This window comes from Loxodonta africana, chromosome 27 (genome assembly GCF_030014295.1).
Source record: "Loxodonta africana isolate mLoxAfr1 chromosome 27, mLoxAfr1.hap2, whole genome shotgun sequence".
Classification (NCBI taxonomy): Eukaryota; Metazoa; Chordata; class Mammalia; order Proboscidea; family Elephantidae; genus Loxodonta; species Loxodonta africana.
In genome coordinates, this window is record NC_087368.1 from 30038987 (window position 1) to 30063468 (window position 24482).

The following is a 24482-nucleotide window of genomic DNA, read 5'->3' on the forward strand; positions in this document are numbered from 1 at the left end:
GCTTGTTTTTTTTTTCCCCCAAGTGAAGCCCCCTACTTTCCTTTTTTTATTTGGGATCAGCTCTCTCTAAATACACTACAGAATAGAACATGGCTTCTCCAGATTGCCTCGTTGATGTCTTCTCTACAAGGAGCACATTATCTCCTTTCCATTGTTAGAAGCTATTCTTGCTAGCGACTGTGAAGATATAGAGAAGGATGGGCAGAAGTGAAGAGGGAAATGTCGTTGTTTTAGGGAGTATTGTCCCTTGATTTTCCCAATGGCTGAGGTCAACAGTATTTTATTCTTCTCTGACTCTTCTTAGAATTTTCTGTCAGAGTCTTCGTTATTACCCTGGACGTGTATACATCCCAACCTGGTCCTGGCTGGATGCTGAGTCAAGTCAAGCTAACCCCAATTTTATTTTAACTTTTTGTTTTGCAATAACTTTAGATTTACAGAATTGTCACAAGAATAGTAGAGGGAGTTCCTGCATACCCTTCACCTAGCTTCCCCTAATCTTAACATCTCACCTAACCATAGTACAACCATCAAAAGCAGGAGATTAACATTGGTATAATACTCTTAACTAACCTATATACTTATTTGAATTTCCAAGTCCTCAGTAATGTCCTTTTCTGTAACAGAATCCAATTCAAGTTTCCACATTGCATTTGATGTTTACGCTTCCTTATCAAACCTGTTGCCCTCGAGTCAGTTCCTACTCATAGCGACACTATAGGACAGAGTAGAACTGCCACATCTTTCTCCCGAGGAGTGTCTGGTGAGTTTGAACCACTGACCTTTAGGTTAGCAGCCGAGTGCTTAACCACTGTGCCACCAGGGCTCCCTTCATGTTCCCTTAGTCTCCTTTAATTTGTGACAGTTCCTTAGCGAGTCTTTGACTTTTGGAAGAGTTTAGACCAGTTATTTTGTAGATCGTCCCTCACTTTGTCTCTGCTGTTTTCTCATGATCAGATTGAAATTTCCATTTTGGGCCAGAAGAGTACAGAACTGATGTTGCGCTCCTCCCAGTGCCTCATATCAGGGTCACTCGAAGTCAATGTGCCTTATTATTGGTGATTTTAAATTTGATCACTTGGTTAAAGGTGGTATCTGCCAGGTTGTAACACTGTGGAGATACTAGTTTTCCCTTTGTAATTAATACATATCTTCTGGGAAGGTACTCTGACCTCTTTCTAAAGGTGCTAAACACCTGCACAGTAATGATACTAGATGTGTTTCTTATCATAATTTCACCCACTAATTTTGGGCTCCATCATTATTTCTTGACTGCAACAATTATTACTGTAATGTTTACCTAATGGTGATTTTCTATTTTTCTTATTCCTTCTACATTTACTAATTGGTATTCTGCCAATTAATAGGAAGCTGCCCCTTCTTTCCCACCATCCTCATAATTTATTCCTTTAATTACGTATTTATGTCAGCATGGATTCCTGGATATTTATGTTAAGCGTTCTAATCCCATACTGGAGCCCTGGTGGCACAGTGGTTAAGAGCTCCAGCTGCTAACCAAAAGGCTGGAAGTTCAAATCCACCAGCCGCTTCTTGGAAAATCTATGGGGCAGTTCTTTATCCTGTAGGGCCACCATGAGTCGGAATCAACTTGACGACAATGAGGGTTTTTAATTCAATACTATCATTATTTATTTTGTTGCTCAAATTGCCCAGCTGTGGTCACTGGGGCAAATCAATAAACAAAATGATAGTACTGGATTAAACCAAAAAAAACGAAACCTTTCTCTAATGAGTCTATTTGAACTCATAGCAACCCTATAGGACAGAGTAGATCTGCCCCATAGAGTTAGTATTGGATTAGAACCTTTAAAATAAAATAAATATCCAGGAGTCTATAGCTGTGGTTGCTGGCAAGTCCCTGTGTGGTATAAATGGTTAACACGCTCAGCTGCTAACTGAAAAGTTGAAGGTTCGAGTCTACCCAGAGGCACCTTGGAAGAAAGACCTGGCGATCTGTTTCTGAAAAATCAGCCATTGAAAACTCTGTGGAGCACATGGGGTCGCCAGGAGTCAGCACAGCAACTGGTTACTTATGGTCACTGGGCCAAACAACCCCAAAGGTTGCCCAAGAAGGATTTGGTTGGCACTGTTACTGGCTCTGATGCTTCATTTCTTTCAGAGAGTGTCACCTAGTGCTGCTGTAACAGAAATACCACAAGTGGATGGCATTAACAAGGAGAAGTTTATTTTCTCACAGTGAAGTAGGCTAAAAGTCCAAATTCAAGATATCAGCTCCAGGGGAAGGCTTTCCCTCCCCATCTGCCTTCCCATCAGTCTTCCCCCAGACTAGGAGCTCCTCTGCACAGGGACCCCGGGTCCAAAGGACGTGCTCTGCTGCTGGCACTGCTTTCTTGGTGGTATGAGGTCCCCCGTCTCTCTGCTCGCTTCTTTCTTTTTTATCTCAAGATATTGCCTCAAGACACAATCCAATATAGACTGAGTCCTGCCTCACTAACACAACTGCTGCCCGTCCTCCCTCGTTAACATCATAGAGGCAGGATTTAACATATAGGAAAATCACATAATACTGGGAATCATGGCTCAGCCCAAATGATACGCATATTTTGGGGGGACATAATTCAGTCCATGACACAGAGCATGTTTAGCCAACTCTCTGGGGTGAGCCCAGGTCACTCCCTCCCACTGTGTACCTGGCTGAACCATCGCCTACTTCCTGGGGCCCTGGATGGGGATGGCACTTCTGTTCTGGCTGACACTGGTATTTTCTGTTTCCTGCATGAGATTTCTTCCTCCTCAGAAGTTCTGAAAGTAACTTGAATTTTCCTTGCACAGTGAAATTTGTTTAACCAAGTTTCAGCCACTGAGAATATTTTTCTGCATGAAAGCTTTGACAGTTCCAAAATGAATCCGTAGACCAGTATGAGCTGTGTCAGAGACGATGGCTGTTCTCATTGTCGGAATAAATTTACCTAGATTCCAGAATCTTTTCCTGTCCTTTCAAACTCGCTATTCTATAAACATGAGCTAGAGATTGTGTCTCTGTCTTTTCCTGTCACTGCAGCTTATTAAGCCCTATGCGAGCTCTCTGCTTCCATTGTTATCAATGACTAAAGCCGTTTCCTGTTGATATTTGCTGAGTATGGAAGAATTTGAGCTAAGGGGGAAGAACTGAGTTCACCAACTTTTACGAGGTCTAAAAACAGAAGCAGTATAAACAAGTTTTCCCAAGGAAGGAACAGGATCTCGTTTGTTCAGCTAGACTCAAAAAACCTTTCATAACCTTTAGGATGAGAAATGAAAGCATTTGGGGAACAGGAAAGAGGCCATCCTGATTCTCATTTTGATTGATCTTAAGCCCACTGTCCTGTTTCTCCCATCTCCGTTCTGGCTGCAAACACCAATGTTATGTATCTGTCCTCAGTTTGGTTCTAACAGAAAGTCCTTTGCTTGATTGTGTGAACTCATATAGTAAGCCTCTGCTTTAACCTTTGGCCTCTTCTTCTTTTTTTTTTTTGGTAATAATTTATTATTTTTTGCTTTTGAGCATATACACAAGCAGATCATACACCAGTTCGTCAGTTTCTGCGTGTACAATTCAGTGACATCAGTTACATTCAAGTTGCTCAACCATCCTCACCCTCCTTTTCTGAGTTGTTCCTCCCCCATTAACATAAACTCACTGCCCCCCTAAGACTCCTATCTAACCTTTTGAGTTGCTGTCGCCAATTTGAGCCCATATAGATAGTTCTTAAAAGAGCGCCATGTTCACAGCAGACATTCTTTACTAAAAGTATTAGATTTCCTTCTTTTCGGTAAATCATAGAAACCTTAAGAAAGAAATTTTTAACCTAGTCTTAATTTCAGAGACTTTTCATTTTTAAAGAACCCCTTGGGAGCTACATAAAGCCTGGAGGTTAACGTGGCCCCTCGAAGCATGTGTTTTTTTTTTTTTGTCATCATTATGCTTACTGTTGTGGATACACAGATGGAAAGACACAGCCTTCCCCTCAAGAAGCTTGTTGTCTATTGACAAAGCAGACTTTTATTTTTCAAAAAATTTATACATGCAGATACATTTCTTACCTTGCAAATAACATAGGCAGTAATTCCCTCCAGTTGATGTTAGACGTGAATTTGGAAAACATTTTGGGGCCCTGGTGGCGTAGTGGTTAAGAGCTTGGCTGCTAACCAAAAGGTTGACAGTTCAAATCCACCAGCTGCTCCTTAGAAACCCCATGGAGCAGTTCTACTTTGTCCTATAGGGTCGGTATTAGTTGGAATCGACTCGACGGCAATGTTTTTTGTTTTTGTTGTTTTTTAAAGAAAGAGTGGAATGTAAAGGGACTTTCCTTAAGGTTTTTTCTGACTTAAAATACAACATATCTAATTACTCTTAATGATGGTCTCGTTTCAAAACAGGGAATCTGGAATATGCTTGTCTTTTCATGATGAATGATAGATCAATATTTTATTTTACAACAGTCAACTCATTTTCCATCCAATTTATTGGGAGGAACAGAACATCTAGCTGAATGAAGTAGGATACTAAGCATTAGAAGGCAGTCTCCCGGGAAAATGTGAAATTCCAGTTTCCCTGCCTGTAAGTGACTTTATTCCTTATTTGTGGCTAAGCCCAGACGCTTTGAATGGATGGTAAGGCCAACCCCTGCTTGCACATCTAGGCTTGTCTTTACATGGTGCTCTCATTCTACTTTATAAACTAAAGAGCCAAGTCTGTTTTCACTGAGTCGATTCTGATCATAGCGACCCTATAGGACAGAGTAGAACTCCCCCTTAGGGCCTCTAAGGAGCGGCTGGTGGATTCAAACTGCCAACCTTTTAGTTAGCAGCCATAGCTCTTAACCACTGTGCCACCAGGGCTCCAATAATCAGAGTAGTCAAAAAGAGAAAGGCTGTTTGGTGGAAGTGGGTTTAATCCAGATGAAGGAAGTTCCGAGCAATAATAGTAGCTGCCACTGCCTGAGCACTTGCTTCGTGGATAACCTCATTTAATCTACTGAGAACTCTTTGAAGTATGTATTGTTATTAGCTTCATTTTACAGATAAGAAAACTGAGGCTTAGGTTAATGGGAAAGTTGTAGAGCCAGGAATAAAAGCCATAGTCTGACTCCATAGCCCATGGCTCCTAACCATCCTTGTCCAGTGTTGGCTGACCAGTGGAGAACATGTTTAATAAATAGCAGCTAGGACTACCATTATTATTATGGATGGGGTAGTAAGCTCTACTGTGTGCATCCTGGGTGTTGACCCAAATCAAAGCCATTCTAAAAGTATCTGCTAAGATGGTCACACACACTTGAGCACCATTCAGTGATGGCCTCACTTTGAAACATCTTCCTTTATTGACTTCCCTGTCTCCTCTGGGTGAATCCCTGCTAACGGACTCAGTCACAGCATCAGTGCCTTAAAGTCTGAAATAACTTTCTTATTTCACCAAAGATACATTCATTCATTCAGTCAGTCCTTCACTCAACAAATATTTATTGAGTACCTGTCGTGTGGCAGTGACCCCATGAGTGTCAGAGTAGAACTGTGCTCTGTGGAGTTTTCAATGGTTGAATTTTCAGGACTACATCGCCAGGCCTTTCATGCAAGGTGCCTCTGGGTGGACTTGAACCTCTAACCTTTTGCTTAGCAGCCAATCATGGTAACCGTTTGTACCACCCAGGGACTCCAAAACAGGGCTAGGGGATAGATAATGACAGGAGAATGTTATTTCAGACCCTTCAATCATCTGAAGAGCCAAGAAAACAAGCTTTTCAGAGTGGTTTGAAGAGGGAACAAACTAGAAGGACACGATTGATGTGTTACTGTTTTATAAAAAAGGGGAAAATAATGAAATGACCATTCAGCAAGGACAGGCCCAGAGACTGGTTCTCTTTTACAAAGAAATCTCTGTCCCCAGGCATTCGGTCTGTTTGCTGTTCCTGCAAGTGTTTCTGTGTGTGTGGGAGGCAGATGAAGGCGGGGTCCCTTTCAGGGCCCCCTTCAAGCGAACATAGCAGGCACAATATTTGCGTCATCCCCAGCCAACACTGGCCTACAAGCAAACCGGCATCCAAATCCCTAGCCATTCAGGCCTTTGAATAGAGGCTGACACCGAGCAGCCAGCTGGGCAAGTACTTAGCAGGAGGAGTAAGAGAACCTCAAGAATGGCTCCTTAGTGTGTTGTCAGGTTGCTGCATTCTTGGGAGATGGACAGAAAGTGCAACTGAACCAGAAAGAAAAGAAGGAGAGAAACAAACAAACAAAAAATGTAGGGGTGGGAAAGAGAGGCCTGAGGAGAAACCAGGAACGAAGCGCTATGTTTTCCTAGATTTCAGGGGAGTCTAATTTGGAAGGCTGATTTAAAAACTCAGGGGTACTGCTTTGGGGAAAACTGTCAACAACGTTGCTGCGCTGTTAAGTTGGAGCTATAATCAAAACAGCAGCTGTGTACCAGATTCCGCCTTCCAAAGCAAGAGCGTTCACTGTCCCAGAGACTTGTTCTCTGAGTGTGGCACACTGGGAAGAGAGAGGCAAGCGTCATTTCTCTGAAGAGCCTCCTGAGAGACATTAAAAGAAGCTGCAAGGGCCCTGAAGCTGTCTGTGGCTTGGCTTCCTTTGCTGAAAAGACTGTAGTGCAGGGAGGGGGAGGGGAGTTGAGAGGAAGAGACAGTTGTTCTCAAGCAGTGAAATCAAGACGTTTCTGCGAAAAGATGTTGTTTGAGGCAGTCAAGGAAATACTGAGGTGTTCGGCCTCAGTATGCCCTGGTTGGGAAGCAGTCTGGGAGGGCAAGACAGAGGCTTGGTTCAATTAACTGCTGTGTGGCCACGTGCCTTAGGTTGGGTGCCCCAGACCCTGGAACAAGAATTTGAGTGTAAGTAGTTTATTTGGGAAGAGATCCCAGGAAATGCCACTAAGAGAGTGGGGAAGTGAGGCAGGAAATGGACCCCCCCCCAAAAAAAAACCAAACCCACTGCCTTCGAGTTGATTCCAACTCATAGCTACCCTATAGGACAGAGTAGAACTGCCCCATGGAGTTTCCAAGATGCACCTGGTGGATTCGAGCTGCCAACCTCTTGGTTAGCAGCCATAGCACTTCACCACTACGCCACCAGGGTTTCCAAACAGGAAATGGAAGTAAGCCAATAAATGGTGTGTTATCAAACAAGTTACCAGTGTGGGCAACAGGGGTATAATCCTGCTGGGGAACTCTGGGTGCAGCGTCTACAAACACCTCTTACAGAGCACGCACCTCAGCGTCACACCACCTGACTCTCAGGGAAACCGGGGAGTTTATCTTCCAACTCCCATCAGTCTTTGGTTGAGGGCTGCTTCTGGGGGCAAGTTGGTGGTGGTGTTGTTGTTTGGTGCTGTCGAGTCCATTTCAACTCATGGAGACCCTGCGTACAACAGGATGAAACACTGCCCAGTCCTGCGTCATCTTCACAATCCTTGCTATGCTTGAGCCCGTTGTTGCAGCCACTGTGTCAGTCCATCTCCTTGAAGGCCTTCCTCTTTTGGTTGACCCTCCACTCTACCAAGCATGATGTCCTCCTCCAGGGACTGATCCCTCCTGATAACATGTCCAAAGTATGTAAGACACAATGTCACCATCCTTACTTCAAATGAGCATTCTGGCTGTACTTCCAAGACAAATTTGTTTGTTCTTCTGGCAGTCCATGGTATATTCAAAATTCTTCACTACACTAACACCATAATTCAAAGGCATCAATTCCTCCTTGGTCTTCCTTTTTCATTGTCCAGCTTTCCTGTGCACATGAAGTGATTGAAAATACCATGGCTTGGGTCAGGCGCACCTTTTTAACACTTGAAAGAGGTTTTTTGCAGCAGATTTGCCCAGTGCAGCATGTTGTCATTTGATTTCTTGACTGTGCTTTCATGAGTGTTGATTGTGGACCCGAGTAAAATGAAATTCTTGACAACTTCAGTAGTTTCTCCATTTATCATGATGTTGCTTATTGGTCCAGTTGTGAGGATTTCTGTTTTCTTTACGTTGAGGCATAATCCACACTGAAGGCTGGAGTCTTTGATCTGCATGAGTAAGTAAGCGCTTCATTCAAGTCCTCTTCACTTTTCAACAAGCAAGGTTGTGTCATCTGCATAACGCAGGCTGCTAACGATTCTGCCTCCAACCCCAATGCCGTGTTCTTCTTCAAATAGTGAGACTTCCCCTGTGTTTTACCAGAGTCCCTGAGAGGGGCAGGCTGGGAGGGTCCATTCCCAGCACTCCCAGCCTGCGGCACTTGGAGGCGGGCCAGCAGGCATGGAAAGGGTAAATACAGAGGAATCCGTAAACTGTAGTACAGTAAGTACTACGGCTGCTAACAAAAGGGTCGGCAGTTCAAATCCGCCAGGTGCTCCTTGGAAACTCTATGGGGCAGTTCTACTCTGTCCTATAGGGTCGCTATGAGTCGGAATCGACTCGACGGCCCTGGGCCTTTTTTTAGTACAGTATTAATCTAAGTAATGCCGAAGACGGGCAGACGTGGATCTTCTCATTTCAAGGATGTGGGAACTGAGCCACAAAACATTGAAGTGCCTTTTCCTAATATTCGTATCTAATTATGATGGAGCTGGTGGGGAAAAGAAAAAAAACAAATCATTTCCCCACTTCTGATGCATATTTTTAGTACTTTTTTTTTTTTTTTAAGTGCTAAACCTAGGGTCGCTGTGAGTCTGAATCGACTTGACGGCCACAGTTTTTTTTTTTTTTTTGGTTTAAGCTTAGTCCAACTCTGCTTTTTTTCTAAGCAGCAATTCCCATTTTTTTAAAAAGGTTCTTATTATAGGTTAGCCAGGTGTAGCATTCTTTCTGGACTCTGCCTAGACTAACTAATCCCACTCACCCCTTAACTTCCTTTTTCTGTATTTCACAGAAGGGGGCCTGAGGCTAATTGTCATTTGATCAGATGCTCAAAGGAAGAACGCTAGAAAAGACTGCCTTACCTTTCCTGGCAACCTTGGCTGAGTCTGACGGAGTCTTATTCTTTCCCCACCTTCACCACTATTCCCACCTACTTTCCCAAACTCCAGAACGAAGGAATATTTGCGTTTCATGTTGGGAAATAAGAGCATTTAAGAAGAGGTGATTGTAACTGCTCTTTGTAACAAAGGAGAGGTTTTTGGAATAGTTTGTTGAGAAATTACAAACCATAACATCCACCCCCCCCCCCCACAGGCTCTCTCTTCCTTGGATCTTAAGGTATGGGGGGTCTAGCCAGGGCAGGGAGGGATACGTCTGGTTGCATGGGGCCCGTGACAGCCATGTTTGCACCGGGGACTGTCCCAGTTGTGCTTACTTTGGGTGGGGGAGAATAAGCTCACAGAAATGCTTGGTGGAGAAGGGAAGACCTGAAAGTGTCTAAAAAGGCAAAACAGTTTCCTCAGAGTAAGAGTGTGACACGATGAGCGGTTTTGACTGCTCTTTCGGGAATCCAGTGCACTCCCTGGGCCTCAGCTTTCTCGACTATAAAACGAGGGTGTTGGATCACTTTGCTGAAGACTCTCCTTCAACATTCTCTGTCTGACTCATGTGACACCCTGAAAATACATTTAATAACTTGTATTCTTTTCCTCTGTCAAAAGGCAATTCACTTTCTTGGCAAAACATATAGAGCAACGTTGCTTGTAAGTGTGTGGTCTGCAGGTAGATGCCGTTCCTTAAACTCTTTGTTCCATATTTGTGAGCTGATACACAGAAAGTGAGAGTAGGTGTTTAGAAACTTCCATAGCAGCTTGACATGCCACAACAGGTTGAGAAGCACTTGTTTATAAGTGATAAAAGTTTAAATTACCTTAAATCCCACCTAAGCCACTTTTGTGAAAGTAAGGCTGGGTTTGGAAACCCTGGTGACTTAGTGGTTAAGTGCTACTGCTGCTAACCAAAAGGTCAGCAGTTCAAATCTACCAGGCGCTCCTTGGAAACTCTATGGGGCAGTTCTGCTCTGTCCTATAGGGTCGCTATGAGTCAGAATCGACTTGATGGTAGTGGGTTTTATTTTTAGGTCTGGAGTTGGGGGAGTGATTTGCTTTTCTGTATGTAACTATACTTGGAAATTTCATATTTTTAATTACGTGCCTTTCCTGAAATAAAAATATTTCAGTGCCTCCGTGAAAAATAAATAGATAGGATAAAGGTATGCTGTTTGGACTGAGCAATTTTGTCAAAGTATTGTACACATCTCAGCCTCTAGGCTCTTGCAACCATGGGGAGAAAGTTGAAGTGTGCAAAGCTCTCAGCCACCACCTTTTTGCCAGTCACCAACTCTGTGCACCTCCACGGGGCTGTTTGGGTTTAGGTGCCTGAGATCTCGTCCTGGGAAGAGCCATCCATACCCACCTCCTCGCGGGGTACTTCTTGGCCTCTTACCTCCTCTCCCAGGCTCAGGCTCCTCCGATGCACGTGACACCTTCTTCTGCCGAGTCAAAACACATGTCCATGATGTTCTGAGGGTCTCTTAGAAGAACTGAGGAACCATTAGGAAATGGCTTCCAGAGGGAATGGCACCAGTATATTGTCTATAAATGGTCATGCTCCAAGTCCCAGTGGAGGCCCAGAGGATGGAATTGCCTTACTGGCCAAGAACAGTAAGAAGATAAAAAGCAACGCTGCCTGTAGTTGACCTTTTATCATTGTTACAATCAAATAGCAAAGCCAAGACTCAGCTGTGACTGAGAGGCTAATGGATACAAACTTCCAAGCATTAACTCACCTTTATTATATACATTAAAAACAAGAAAACTAGTTACCATCCAAGCCGATTCTGACTCATGGCAACCCCGTGCATGCAGAGGAGAACTGCTCCACGGGGGTCACCATCAATCAGAATCGACTTGATGGCAACGGGTTTGGTTTTCGGTTTTGGACCTTTCAGAAGCAGATCGCAGGGCCTATCTTCCGAGGCACCTCTGGGTAGATTCAAACCTCTAACCTTTTGGTTGGTAGTTGAGCGCTTAACCATTTGGACCTCCCAGGGACTCCTTTATATGCAATACAAGGCATGACTTAAAAGGATATGAGTAGGAGTAAGATATTCAAAATGAGGGAGAAGAGCAAAGAAGGGGAAATTGCAAAAATCTATAATAAAAAAATACAAAAGTGTAGCTGTTTTGGAAAATATATATTATGTAAATAATTTGTATATACAATATGTACATGACATTTCCCAGGAGTTGTGGAAAGGTCAGTTTAAAAACATGCATATACTTCCAATCTCCATCCCCACCCCTAATCTGAAAAACTGCTTTAACAGTAAGGCATGAAAATTTAGTGATTGGATTTTGCAAGTTTAGGTCCAAAAAGGGCCATCCCAGTCACGTGCACTTTCAACCTAGGAGGAGCAGAAGACCTCATAGATTCTCCCTGTGTGGCTCAGGGAGTCAGCCCCTTTGCCAGCTTCCTTCAGACTACCTTTGACCTTCCTTCCATATGAAATCTCCCACCAGTCAAGGTCAGAAGCAGGCCACATATCCCATGAGAATATTGGGAATCTCCTAACTTTCCAGGGTTTTAGTAAAAGCAGGAAGTAACCCAGTTGGGGTTCTCTTTGCTCTCGTAAAGGATGATAGCCTTTGTCTTTTTTTCTGTATAAACCTTCGATGTTTTCTCTTTAATCTTAAAATATCCCACTCCTGATGCCTACTGGTATCTTCTCCTAAACATCCCTTAACACCTCCCCCACCCCGCCTGCTTCCCCATGCAAACTGCTTTGGTCCACACGGAAATTATAAAATTAAAGTAAATGCCGTGCTCTATGCGACTTTGAAGATTAGGACTTGCACTGAAATACATTGGGTCTGGGTTGTAATCTCCACTACGGAGATTTTTTTCTTTGACCTCAAGGAATATCAGCGATGAGATGGATACCTAGGATTGATTCCAGTCCTGGCATTTCCCTCCCCTGATCGTGATCATACTTTTTAAACATTTTTCTCCCTCATTCTGAGCATTGTGCTAGCTGATGGTTTAGTACTTTCAGCTTCTCAAGAAGGGGCTACATCAAGGCCTCCTCAGGGTGTCTTTGCAATCACAGTCAGATGTTGCAGTTTAGCTGAGAGATAGACCTGGAGAGAAAGGAGAAAGCACTTCTTTGGCTGACCTCTCAGGCCAGGTTCACTAGAAGCAGAATCTGGTACAAGGAGTTCTGGAGTGTGAATTGTACCCCAGAGGCCAAGGGGCTGGAGAATTAAGCTCCATGGTCATTGGTCATTGGCTAGAGGCTGCCATGTTCCAGGAATCTCCAGGATAGGCAACTCCCATCAGCCAAGGACAGTCCTCCAGAGAAGAGTGAAGGTGTGAGCCCTTAGTTCTCAACACATGCAGCTGGGGACAGGTGTGCCTGGCTCAGTAACGGGGATTTAACAGGACATCAACCCCATCTGCTACCGCAGCCAAAAGCTTGGCAATGGAGGGCCAGTGGACTGGTGCTCTCTCTAAGGAGCACTTTATATTATATCATATATATATCCTCTCCTATTATTTTATATTATACATACCTCAAGGCATGTCACAATGAGGGCGTAATATTATTTGATCAGATGGGATTACAAGATAAACCAGGAAGAGAAAATGGAGATCATTGAATTCAGCTCCTTTATTTAATGAGAGAAAGCATAGGTCAGAGTGGACCATTACTGGGAACCAGCTCTGATTCCCAGTTCTCTGATTCCCCCTGAATTCAACCCAACTTGTATTTCTTAAATGCCTACTACGTATAAGGCACGGTTTTAGGCACTGAACAGGAATTTAAAGATATAAAACTCAGCCTCTGCCTTGGGCCTTTAGGAACTGGCAATCTGGTGAAAGATAGGGAAATGGAAGAAAGAAGACATATGTATTATGCAAATCAAAACTCAGATCATGCTACCATAGAGCTTGGATTAAATACCAAGGGTATTTAAAGGTGAAAGTGAACACAAAAAAGGAGTTTGTCTCAAGGCAGTGGAAGGCCTTCATTTCAAATTTTCCTATATTTAAAACTATAAAGAAAGAAACTATCCTGGCAGTCTTTGTATTTGAGCAAGGCTGAAGATAGATTATGCAAATAAGGTTCTAGGAAAGGGAAAAACGTACACAAACACACACAGGGATAAGCCCTCCGTTTCCACCATGTCATTTTACTTTGAAGGTGTCTTCAGTTCTTAGTCTGCGAAAGGCAGATTATTGAAAGTTTTACTCAATTGAACAAGGTTATTATAAAGAGAATGATCAGAGATCCTACTTACTTTGGAGAAAACTATTGACCCTACCCCTTCTCCCCTTTCTCACCTCATATGTGATTTGGTACTTGAGAGTTTTCTATCTTTCATTCTATCCTATGCGATGCTAATTGTTTATTGTCCTCACTTGTTGGCACAATACCTAGCACACAGCAAGCACTCAGTCGTCATTTATTGAATATTTCCCAGACTCCTTCTGTAACCATTCCTTCCTTCTCTTTTTAGTGGACAGCTATTAAAAGTTGCTCTTAAGAGTGATCATAGATTTATTTTGACTCCCAGTGCTCATAGTACCCCCCTGCCATCTCGCCATGATCCTTCCCACCAATGGCACACACCATTCTCAATGGCCGTATATTCGCCTTCTTTCTTAACAGAAGTGAAAGATTATGAGCCTCCCTTTGGTTCCAAGGTGCGGGAGCATCCCTGTGTGGAAAGCATGAAGGACAATGTGTTGCGAGATCGAGGACGACCAGAAATTCCCAGCTCCTGGCTCAACCATCAGGTAAGGAGTGACTGTTTTGACTGAAAAGATTCACCTGAAACAGCCTCTTGGGTCAGGGAGGATTCTGGGACATCGGCTTACATCTGAGGGCTGCTTCCTGTGCCTTTTGTGACCCTATTACATTTTGCTTATAAAGAAAATGTCATTAAACGGGGATGACCCTGTTGTTATTTAGTTCCATCCAACACGTAGGTACAGTGTTCAAACAGGACTCACGGAGAATCTTTTGAAAGGCATTTGTTGCATTGTCCAAGCCACCTCGGTTCTGGGTTAATGTGTTTTGTTTGCAACCTCTCCCTCTCAGCCCTATACTTTGCATAGGGAGTTTATGTTTTATTTCCTTCTGCATTCCAAATGCCTTATTCTGGGAATCTCCAGCTCCGGAAGGAAATACTTAGCAGATCGGGAAATAAGGAAGGTTTGTTAGGCAGCTGGACAGAAGAGTGACTGCAGGGTGTATAGGTCACGTAGAGCCGTGGGCAGGCCATGCACATGGAGGGGGAGAAGCTTGCATGAACATGCATGAGGAGTAGAGGGTGGCTCACTGCTCTGGAATAAGAGAAAGTAAAGGAGAAGAGGGAGATGCAAGCGAACAAACTGGAGACCTGTCCATTGAAAACAGCTTGTTGTCCTTTGTTGCTATTGAGTCGGCTCCTCGACTCATGGTGACCTCACGTACAACAGAAAGAAATGTTGCCAGGTTCCGTACCATCATCACGATTGTTGCTTGAGTCCATTGTTGCAGCCACGGTGTATTTTTGAGTGCCTTCCAACCTAAGGCCTCATCTTTCAGCACTGTATCAAACAATATTCTCTTGTGCTCCATAGTTTTTTTTCATTGGCTTACTTACAGAAGTAGATCACAAGCCCACTCTTCCTAGTCTATCTTGTCTGGGAGTTCTGGTGAAACCTATCCACCATGGGTGGCCCTGTCGGCATTTGAAGTACTGGTGGCCTCGCTTCCAGCAACATAGGAACTTGCAAGCCACCACAGTATGACAAAGGGACAGATGGGTGGTGGGGGAACACCTTAATGGCTTCTTCTTTTCAGGAAATGGTAGCTAAGGCAGTCCATACCAGGGCAATGGTTCGGGATTTACAGGGAGCCCTACCCAGATTCTTTGTTTGCGGAGCATTTTGAAGAGTGCAATGGTCAGAGAAAAAGGAGGAAGACTATAGTCAGGACGTGAGGCAGAGAGAACTGCCTGTATGCCTGTCACGCCCAGGAAAGAGCTATCAGTGAAGAATGAGAGAGAGTTAAGTGTACCCCTTTCTCTCTGACAAAACCTTTCATTGATTCTTTTGGATGAATACCCTCATCCAGTGAAGGCTGGGGCTAAGTCATAGGTTTTTCTAAGGGCAGGGCAACTTCAGATAAGAAACAGAAATGACAGATCAGGTGCAGCTGGGAAGACAGATGGAGCAGGAAGCCAGATCTTTGCCAGCGCTGGTTGAGAGCCACCTCAGCCAACGGACCCGAATAGCATCAGGGGAAGGGAGTGAACAAAGCCGTGGGGGTCAGGGGGTTCCCCCTAGGATGTCAGGCAGACACCCTTTGACTCCGAAAAGGTCAGACTGTGTGGCGTTAACTCTGAAATGAGAAGCCGTCAGTGTTGTTTCTTTCAGACTCCGTTGCCTTCTCTGCTGCACAGTTCTTGTCATGAAGCCATTATTCATGATGATAAAATTCTGGAAAGAATTTACATACTACATTTTTTTCTCCTAATGAGATTTGTTGCCCTATTAATTTTAAGTTAATGCTTAATATTTAATTTAATTTACTGCCTGTAATTACAGTGACAGAATAAAATAAATATTACTTGTGTACCAACAATAACACACTGCTCTTAACAGGGCCATCAATCAATACCGTCAATTAGGTGAATTATACAATGAATTCAACATCATGAACTCAGGGGGTGGGGAGGGAGAGAGAGGCTAAGGTGTGCTGGGAAATTTCTTGGTATTAGCAGGCAAGTAGGGAAGTACTAGTTCTCCGGGATGGTGTGGGGGTTTATCTGTCCCACCTGGGCCACGCTTTATTTCACCCGTTTCCCCAGAAAGACTGGAAATGGCTCACAAAAATACTTAAAATGCAAAATGAAAATTAAGAAAGCAAAGAAGACCTTTGCCCCCTTCTGGAGTTGCATTTCCTGGCTGGGCTTTTGAAGGAGCATTTATGGTGACCCTATGTGTTCCAGTAGAACTGCTCCATAGGGTTTTCTTGGCCATAATCTTTTGTTGTTGTTGTGCTTTAAGTGAACATTTACAATTCAAGTCAGTTTCTCATACAAAAACTTATACACACATTGTTATGTGGCCCTAGTTGCTCTCCCTATAATGTGACAGCACACTCCTCCTCCCCACCCTGTATTTCCCGTGTCCGTTCAGCCAGCTCCTGCCGCCCTTTGCCTTCTCTCTGGGCCCTAATCTTTATGGAAGCAGATCACCAGGCCATTCTCCTGAAGCACCGCAGCCCTTTGGGTTAGCAGCTGATGGCAAACCGTTTGGGCCACGACAGGCTGAACCCTGTGAAACTGCCTAGAGGCAAGCACATCCGACCTACAAAGGCAACCGTTTCATGTAGCCCATCCTGATGTTGCTGGAGAAAAATGGGGTCCTTCCTGGGAAGCTGTGGGAAGCTTCTACGGAATCACTTCACAGAGCATGTGTGGATTTTACAAAATGAAACCAGGTTAAGGCCCGAACACCACTCTGACTGGGTTACTCAGCCCTGTTAAAGTAGAAAGTTGTGAAAATGGTATTAGGGGACACCTCAGGAGGAATCTTCAGGTATTAGGGATGTTGCTGGACCCAACAGGCCAAGTGAAAGGTCCTTGTACTGACTCTCCATTTTATGACCTGTTGTGATCAAATGGAGCCCTGGTGGCACAGTGATCAAGAGCTATGACTGCTAACCAGAAGGTCAGCAGTTCGAATCCACCAGCTGCTCCTTGGAAACCCTATGGGGCAGCTCTACTCTGTCCTGTAGGGTCGCTGGGAGTCGGAATTGACTTGACAGCAGTGGGTTTGGTTTGGGTTTTGTTTGTGATCAAATGGTGCTGGGACACACAGGTAGAGCAGGCCTCCAGGGCAGCTGCCACCTTCACAGCCTCTCTCTGCACATCGAAGGGGCTGCTGCCCGCCTAGAGCTCGCCATCCAGTGGGCACTCAGTCAGACTCTGAATGCACAGGATCTTTCGCACCTGGCCTGCGCTGCAGGCACAAGGTCCCACAGGCCACCTGGCCCTCCGTGGAGCCCACCAACTCACACTGCCCTTTGGGCTTCTTCCCCACCGCAGGGCATCCAGATGGTGTGTGAGACGCTGACGGAGTGCTGGGACCACGACCCTGAGGCCCGTCTCACAGCCCAGTGCGTGGCGGAGCGCTTCAGTGAGCTGGAGCACCTGGACAGACTCTCGGGGAGGAGCTGCTCGGAGGAGAAGATTCCAGAAGATGGCTCGCTGAACACTACCAAATAGTTTTCCCAGGGCAGGCTGGATCAAGTCCAAAGAGGCCACCCCTTTCGCCAAAGATCAGAGGTAGCAGGAAGCTGCCCCTGCACTGATACTTCCTGGAAAACCAAGGGGGTCACCCCCGTCCCCGTAGGCTGTGGGGATGTGCCGAATCCGCTGCAGCAGGGAGCAGGTGACATGAAGTGTTCTGTGCGTTTGATGTTGTCATAGGATAAGCTGTGTTAGCACTGCCTCAGGAAATGAGATTGATTTTTACAATAGCCAATAACATTTGCACTTTATTAATGCCTGTATATAAATACGGAATAGCTATGTTTTATATATATATTATATATATATATGACTATATATACACAGCCATACTCTGAAAGGAGACAAGGAAAAAAGATCAAATATTCGCAGGAAGTTGGTTTTATTGGAGGGCTCCCAAAACCGAGCAGAGGAGGAAGTGACCCACGACAGCATTAGCACTTGACAATCACACGTGCGATGGTTCTCTGATGATACAAGGGGGGACTTGGCATTGGGGAGAGTGACTCCTCGTCTCAGAGCCCACCATTGCCATGTTGCACTTGCTCTTGCAAAATTGTAATTCCCCGCAAGTGGGTTCTCTTCTGGCCGTGAAGTGAGAGACCGTTGCACTGTTTGGGGACCGGCGTTCCTGGGCTTCCTGTGTGCGGCAGTTTCTCATGGACTTTTCCCTTGAGCTTCAAGCCTCACATCTGGTGTGTGAATCAGTCTAGCCAGCCCCCTCAGCCTAGCTCTGAAACTTGGCCCCGTCTCTACAGTTGAAACGTTTTGAGAGCCACTTTTTACCTTCATAGGCTGTAGAAAAATCAGAATAAATTTCCCAGCCCATGAAATTAGAAAGCTGTCTTCTATTTGCCACACCTTCTACTAATGCAAGGTCGTTCTTTTTTCTGTTTCCCCCAGGACCTGTATCACTAGTCTCCAGCCCGTCCCTTCACTCTTCCTTAATAGGGAACAAATCCCCTCCCTCCCTCCCTCCCTCCCTCCCTCCCTGGGGTTCATCACGTTTAATTTTTCAGCACACTTGCTTTTAGCCTCTATCTTTCTATGCAAACACCAGGGGATTCCATCTTTCCTGGTCTCCTGAACACTCAAGCACATTTGAGCCAGGTGGAAAGGATTTGACTGACGTAATACCGCCACATTCAAGACTGTTTCCTGCACTCTGAACATATGTTTTGTTTGGCCAGCATAGCACTTAAAAAAAAAAAAAAAAAATTGAGCCACTATTTAAATATTTGGAGTTTTTGCAAAAAAAAAAATTGGAATCCTGGGTGAGGAAAGCAGAGGGTTTCCAGTTCTTTCCAGTCCCGATTGTTCATAAAGCGAAGGTATGTATACCTTTAAAAAGTAGCTTCACTTCTCACTGTAAGCATTTGCCAAGGGCCACCTTCATCCCAGTCTGGGAATTAAACCTGACCTAACCAAGATGCCTTCTAAGAAACGTTGTTCCGAGCAGTCTGTGGCTGCATAAGATGATGTGTGACTCTCTCCAGCTAACCTGACCTGAGTTTAAGACCTGAAGTTGGCCTTTTATTTGGACTAGAGGAGATCTCCTCTTTGTGGCCCTGGTTAACCCAAGTCTCTTTTGTTTATATGTTAAGAGTTTTTTCCATCACTCTTTACTCCCAGGAAGCTGTTGTCATGATTCTCCATTCCTCCATGATGCAAACCCTCCCCACCTTTGTGGAATTTGCTATAGAGGGCGTGAATGTGGAAGACAAGAGTCCCATTTACGGTTAGGGAATCGCTGTCCACGTGCACAAGAAGAAAGATGAGCTTTAATACTCCATAGGAAACTTGTTAACCCATAAACAGGTGTTAATGTTACAAGTACCAATCTCGTTTGTAAAAATGTTTTTTGAAGCTACTTATTTTCAGCCAAATAGGAATGAGAGAGGGGCTGGCAACGAGCACGTCGGCACAGCTCTTTGGATTTTTGGAAGGCCTCATTTCATGGGGTTTTTTAGAAGACACCCTGAAGTTTGGCATCCGATGTGACTTCTACGCACCCTGGTCAGTGGGAGTGGGCTGGGAGAGGTAAGGCACAGGTTGGCTGCACCTGGAAAATCCATGTGCATTTTAGGGCTTGCTGAGGCCGTCCCAATAGCTGTTGCTCATAGACCTCTAGTGGTGGATTTCTAGAATACTGGTCCATTACGGGACTCTTCCAAGATTCCGAAAGAGCTTTATCACTTTGAGTCGTCATCAGCGTAAACTGGAATGTAGTGTCAGATGATACTGTGGTCTGTTCTGTTAACGTTGTTGTTGTTTTCTTATTCAAGATAAAAGACCAAGGAATAACATTCTGTAGTTCCTAAAAATACTTTTTTTTTTTACTACTACACATAAAGGGAAAGTTTTATTCTTTTACGAAACACTTCATGTATTAAAATAGGAATGTGAATGCTATATACTCTTTTTATATCAAATGTCTCAAGCACTTATTTTCATTCTATACAGTGTTTGTCTTTTATATGAATAAAATGTTTATTAGATTGAATAAAGCCAAAATACTCAGGTCAGCTTCCTGCCTCCTGTTCTATTCATGGTAGCTAAGCCCATTTGCCTCATTTGGTTATTTTGAAGTTCATACAGAAAAGGTCACCAGACAAACCCGGTCAAACTTTTCCATATTTTATTTCTTCTTCAACAGATGGTCTCAGGTCTCTTTTAAACACAGAGAAAAGCAATCCCTGAAGTGAAATAATATGAGATGAAGCAGATGTTATTAGTGGACAATTCTTTATTCCCATGTCCTGGCATGGAATCTCTCTGCAGGACCACGTGGCCTCTCCTGGTCGCCATCTTAGCCTTTCTCCATGGTTACAGGAGCTGCCTCCATCACCATGGTTGCTTCTTCTAAGAACTGGCGCAGCCAAGGCTGTTGCTAAGAGCTTATGTTGTTGTTGTTAGCCATTGTCAAGTTGGCCTCTGACCTCATGCACAACAGAACAAAATGCTACCTAATCCGTCACCTAATCAGTTACGTGTTGGATCGTTGTGATCCATAGGGCTTTCACTGGCTGATTTTCAGAAATAGATCACCAGGCCTGTCTTTGTAGTCCATCTTAGTTTAGAAGCACCACAAACCTGTTCAGCATCATAGCAACACACAAACCTCCAACAGAGGGATGGTGGCTGTACATGAAGTACATTGTCCAAGGAACCAAACCCAGGTCTCCCATATGAATGGTAAGAATTCTACCACAGAACCAGCACTGCGCCTTCTACCTGCATCTGGTATTTTCTCTATTCCTCACCCTAGAAGGCTATCGGCTGTTTTTTTGACTCATGGCATGTGTCATACTTCTTCCCCATTCTTTTCCATCCCAGCCACACCATCCCCTTTGGTGCTTTAAATCGCCTTATCTCCGTTGGCAGACGAACGTGCCTTAGGACACTGACTCCGGAACATGGCTTAAATGGCTCCTTGTGACAAAGTGTATTATGATATTTTCTGCCTGAACCTTGAGCTAACTCTTTTGGAATCTCAGACTTCTGTGGCTTCTTCTTCGTTCTTAACTGAGTTCTGAATAGTTAAGTGCCTGCATTAGGGATTCTCAACATCAACACTATTGACACTTTGGGTCAGATAATTTTGTGGGAGGCTGCTCTGCGCATCGCAGGACATTTAGCATCATCCCTTGCCTCTACTCTAGATACCAATAGAACCCACCCCACAGCTGTGACAACCAAAAATGTCTCCATAACCTACCCGTTACCATTGAGTGAATTCCAGCTTATGGTGACTCTGTAAGATGGAGTGGAACTGCCCCACAGGATTTCCAAGGAGTGGCTGGGACATTCAAACTGCCGACCTTTTGGTTAGCAGCCGAGTTCTTAACCACGGAGCCACCAGGGCTCCAAAAACATCTCCAGACATTGCCAAATGTCCTTTAGGGGACAAAGTTGACCCTGCTTGAAAATCACTGAGTTGATGATGTGGTCCTGTATTACTGTGGTTGTTAGTTGTGGTTGAAATTTAACTAGTAGCTTGATAGTTTTAGCGCTTACTAATGATGGTGGTTACCATTTACCGATTATGCGATCTGGAAAAATTATTTAACCTCTTTGTGCCTCAGTTTATTCCAGGAATTCAAACCGGTTTGGACACTTACTGAGAATTTTCATTTCCACCCCAGATATACTGAATCAGAATCTGCATTTTAACAAGATCCCCAGGTGATTCTTAGGTATAATAAATCTTGAGAACCCTGGTGGCACAGTGGTTAACATCTTGGCTGCTAACCAAAAGGTCAACAGTTCGAATCCACTAGCCACTCCTCTTGGAAACTCTGAGGGTCAGTTCTACTCTGTCCTTTAGGGTCCTATGAGACCAAATAGACTTGGCGGCAACAGGTTTGGTTTTTGGTTTTGTCTGTACTATTGGTTCTCAGAATTGGTCCTTAACCAGCACTATTAGCATTGCCTGGGAACTTGTTAGAAATGCAAATTCTCGGTAGGGGTTGGAAACAGAATGAACTGGTTCAAAACCAAACTAAACCAAACCCACCTGTTGCTGTCAAGTGGATTCCAACTCTTGGCAACCCTATAGGATAGAGTAGAACTGCCCCGCTGGGTTTTCAAGGAGCGCGTGGTGGATTCAAACTACTGACATTTTGATGAGCAGCCATAGCTCCTAATCACTATACCACCAGGGTTTCCGAACTGGTTCAAAGCCCTGGTTTATTCATGTGTACAATGGGATTTTACAGCCTTGTATATAAGACCCTACACAAGATACCAGAGCCCTGGTGGTGTGGTGGTTACCATTTACCAGCTATGAGATTCTGAAAAATTATTTAACTTCTCTGTGCCTCAGTTTATTCCAGGAATTCGAACCAGTTTGAACCCTTGCTGAGAATTTTCATTGCCACCCCAGAGATACTGAATCAGAATCTACAGATTATCAAGATCTCCAGGTGATTCTTATGTATACTAAATTTTGAGAACCACTGCTCTACTACTGGAGCCCTGGTGGCATAATGGTTAAGAGCCCTGCTGCGAACCAAAAGGTCAGCAGTTTGAATCCACCAGGCATTCCTTGGAAACCCTATGGGTCAGTTCTACTCTGTCTTACAGGGTTGCTATGAGTCAGAACCAACTCGACAGCACCTAATGACAACATACAAGATACCACTGTGATAAGGAATCTATAGAAGACTCTTGGAGTTATGTCTTGAACTGGGGAAGCTTTTAATACATGTTGGTCAGCGTTAAGTTGGTATGGTATTTAGAAGCAGCCCTGGTAGTGCAGTGGTTAAGGACAGCTAACTGAAAAGTCAGTGGTTTGAAACTAGCAGAGACTCTGCGGGAGGGAGATGTGGCGGTCCGCTTCTGCGGAGATTTAATTATAGCCTTGGAAATCCTATAGGATGGCTATGAAAGCGGAATGGACTCAACAGCAGTGGAACACAGTGTTTAGGGTCAAAGACTGCTTTTTCAAAGAGGCAGATTTTGAAGTAAATTCTAGAGAGAATTAACAACAGAGGAGAATGCCTGGGCAGGACATGATTAGGACAGGAACGTGTTTGCCCTGCGTGAGTACTGATAATCTGAGAACTCCCATTCACTGTGGCGTGAGATTTAATCCTTCGCCGGCTCCATGAGGTAGGTGTTATGTCCACTTTACAGGTGTGGGATCAGATGTTCAGAAATCTCAAGTGAGAAGCCCAGGATCTCGCAGAAGTAAGAAGTGGAATCTGGGTGCAAAGCCCTAAGCTGGACTGGAACTGGACTTTGGAATGACTGAGATGCTTGGTTCTCTTCCTGGCGCCGTCTAAAGGACTGGGCTGCCCAGCAGGACGAGAGAGCACGCCATGAAGGGATGTCCTGCCACTCCCCGGACACAGCATGAGCCCTGTGCTCATCTCTCTTCCCTATCCTGGGGGCAGGAAGATGCCTTTTCCTCTCTACTGCCCTAACTTCTCCATTTGGACATGAGTTATCTAGACACTTGCCGAGAGAACTTTGAAAGATGAACGAATGCGTGTGAACAGCTGCTTCCTAATGTGGGAAATGTGTCCATAGCATGATTTCAGATGTGCCGACCTTTTAAATACACATTTCAGTGGGTCTGCTTTTATTATTTAACATGCATTAGAAAAAATAATATATTAAGCCTGAGGTTTCACAGATATCTACCAAAATATGGCCAAGTTCAAAAAACTGATTTGATTTGTAAAATACATTCAGTAGATGATGGGAACTACGGTGGATGTGAAGGTGAATGACTGAAGTTCGGGAGCTCCTCCTGAGGAGACAAATCCCTATAAATCACTAGTATTTACCGAGCACTGAGTAAGCACCAGACACTCTTCTCTGTGCTTTGGCTTATTTATCTGCTGTGGTCCTCACAACAAACCTACCCAGCAGTGTGCTACCTCCATATTGTAGACAAGGGTCACACAGCTAGCCATTGTTAGCACTGCGATTTGAGTTCAAGCATTGGGACTCTAGAACCCACACTCCAATCCTGAATACAAAAGATGAAGATGGAGTTAGAGGGTGAGGTGGGACCTCCAGAGGGCTTGGAGGTCTGATTTGGTAGCCTGAAATATGGAGGCAGAAGATGAAGCTGGCACTAGAAGGAGGGGTTGGCAATCAGGGGCCCAGGGAAAGTCATTCCTCAAAGGCATAGACTCTGGGCTCCTGCCCATGACTTTCAGCCAGAACAGGAGTCAAGGTTTTCTGACCCTGACTTCCAGACTCCGTTTTACTGGGGTTATTTCAGTTCCTGCTACTACAAGGTCAGGGACATTCCTAGGAGGCTAGAAGTCTCCCAGTGCCCCCAGCAGGGACTCTGTGCCTTGCTCAAGTCAGCGGCTTTTTGAATGCAGCCTCTCCTTGTGCCCAGGTGCTTCTACTTGGTGGTAGCTGTTTTTGTTTTATGTTCTCTATGCAAATGATGTGCTAATGGCCTCATCCGGAGGGGAATTCCTTCCATAGGTGACAGACAGGGGGAAACCTTTCATTTCAACACGTGAGCCCATCCTTTTTCATGAAAGCCACCGCACTTGGCATCTGCTCATTTTGTTCGTTTTCCTCCTAAAATAGGCTGCCTAATCGCTGCTTATCACATTTCCAATTACTTTTTAAAAAAAAAAAAAAACTTGAATAATTACAGCTCCAAACTCAGTGGGTTTGGGGCCTGGCTTTCAGACCTACTTTGCAAACTGTGCTGATAAAGACAAGATTGTGAACTTGCCCACACAACACGGCCCGCCAATCAGCCTCTCAC

The 24482-nt window shown here is 44.4% G+C and overlaps 1 protein-coding gene across 4 annotated transcripts in view; it reads left to right on the forward strand.

The window, feature by feature from the left end:
- The window catches only part of TGFBR2 (transforming growth factor beta receptor 2), a 101466-nt gene extending 78149 nt beyond the window's left edge, over positions 1-23317 (forward strand). For 2 of the 4 annotated variants that reach the window (XM_003415714.4, XM_003415713.4), the window contains 2 exons: positions 13606-13733; positions 17036-23317. In XM_003415714.4, coding sequence (XP_003415762.2) covers positions 13606-13733; positions 17036-17215 — 308 coding nt within the window. In that variant the 3' untranslated portion in view covers positions 17216-23317. The remainder of the gene's footprint in view (positions 1-13605; positions 13734-17035) is intronic. The other 2 variants (XR_010319602.1, XR_010319601.1) reach the window with 2 other exon arrangements.
- The last annotated feature ends 1165 nt before the right edge of the window (positions 23318-24482 follow it).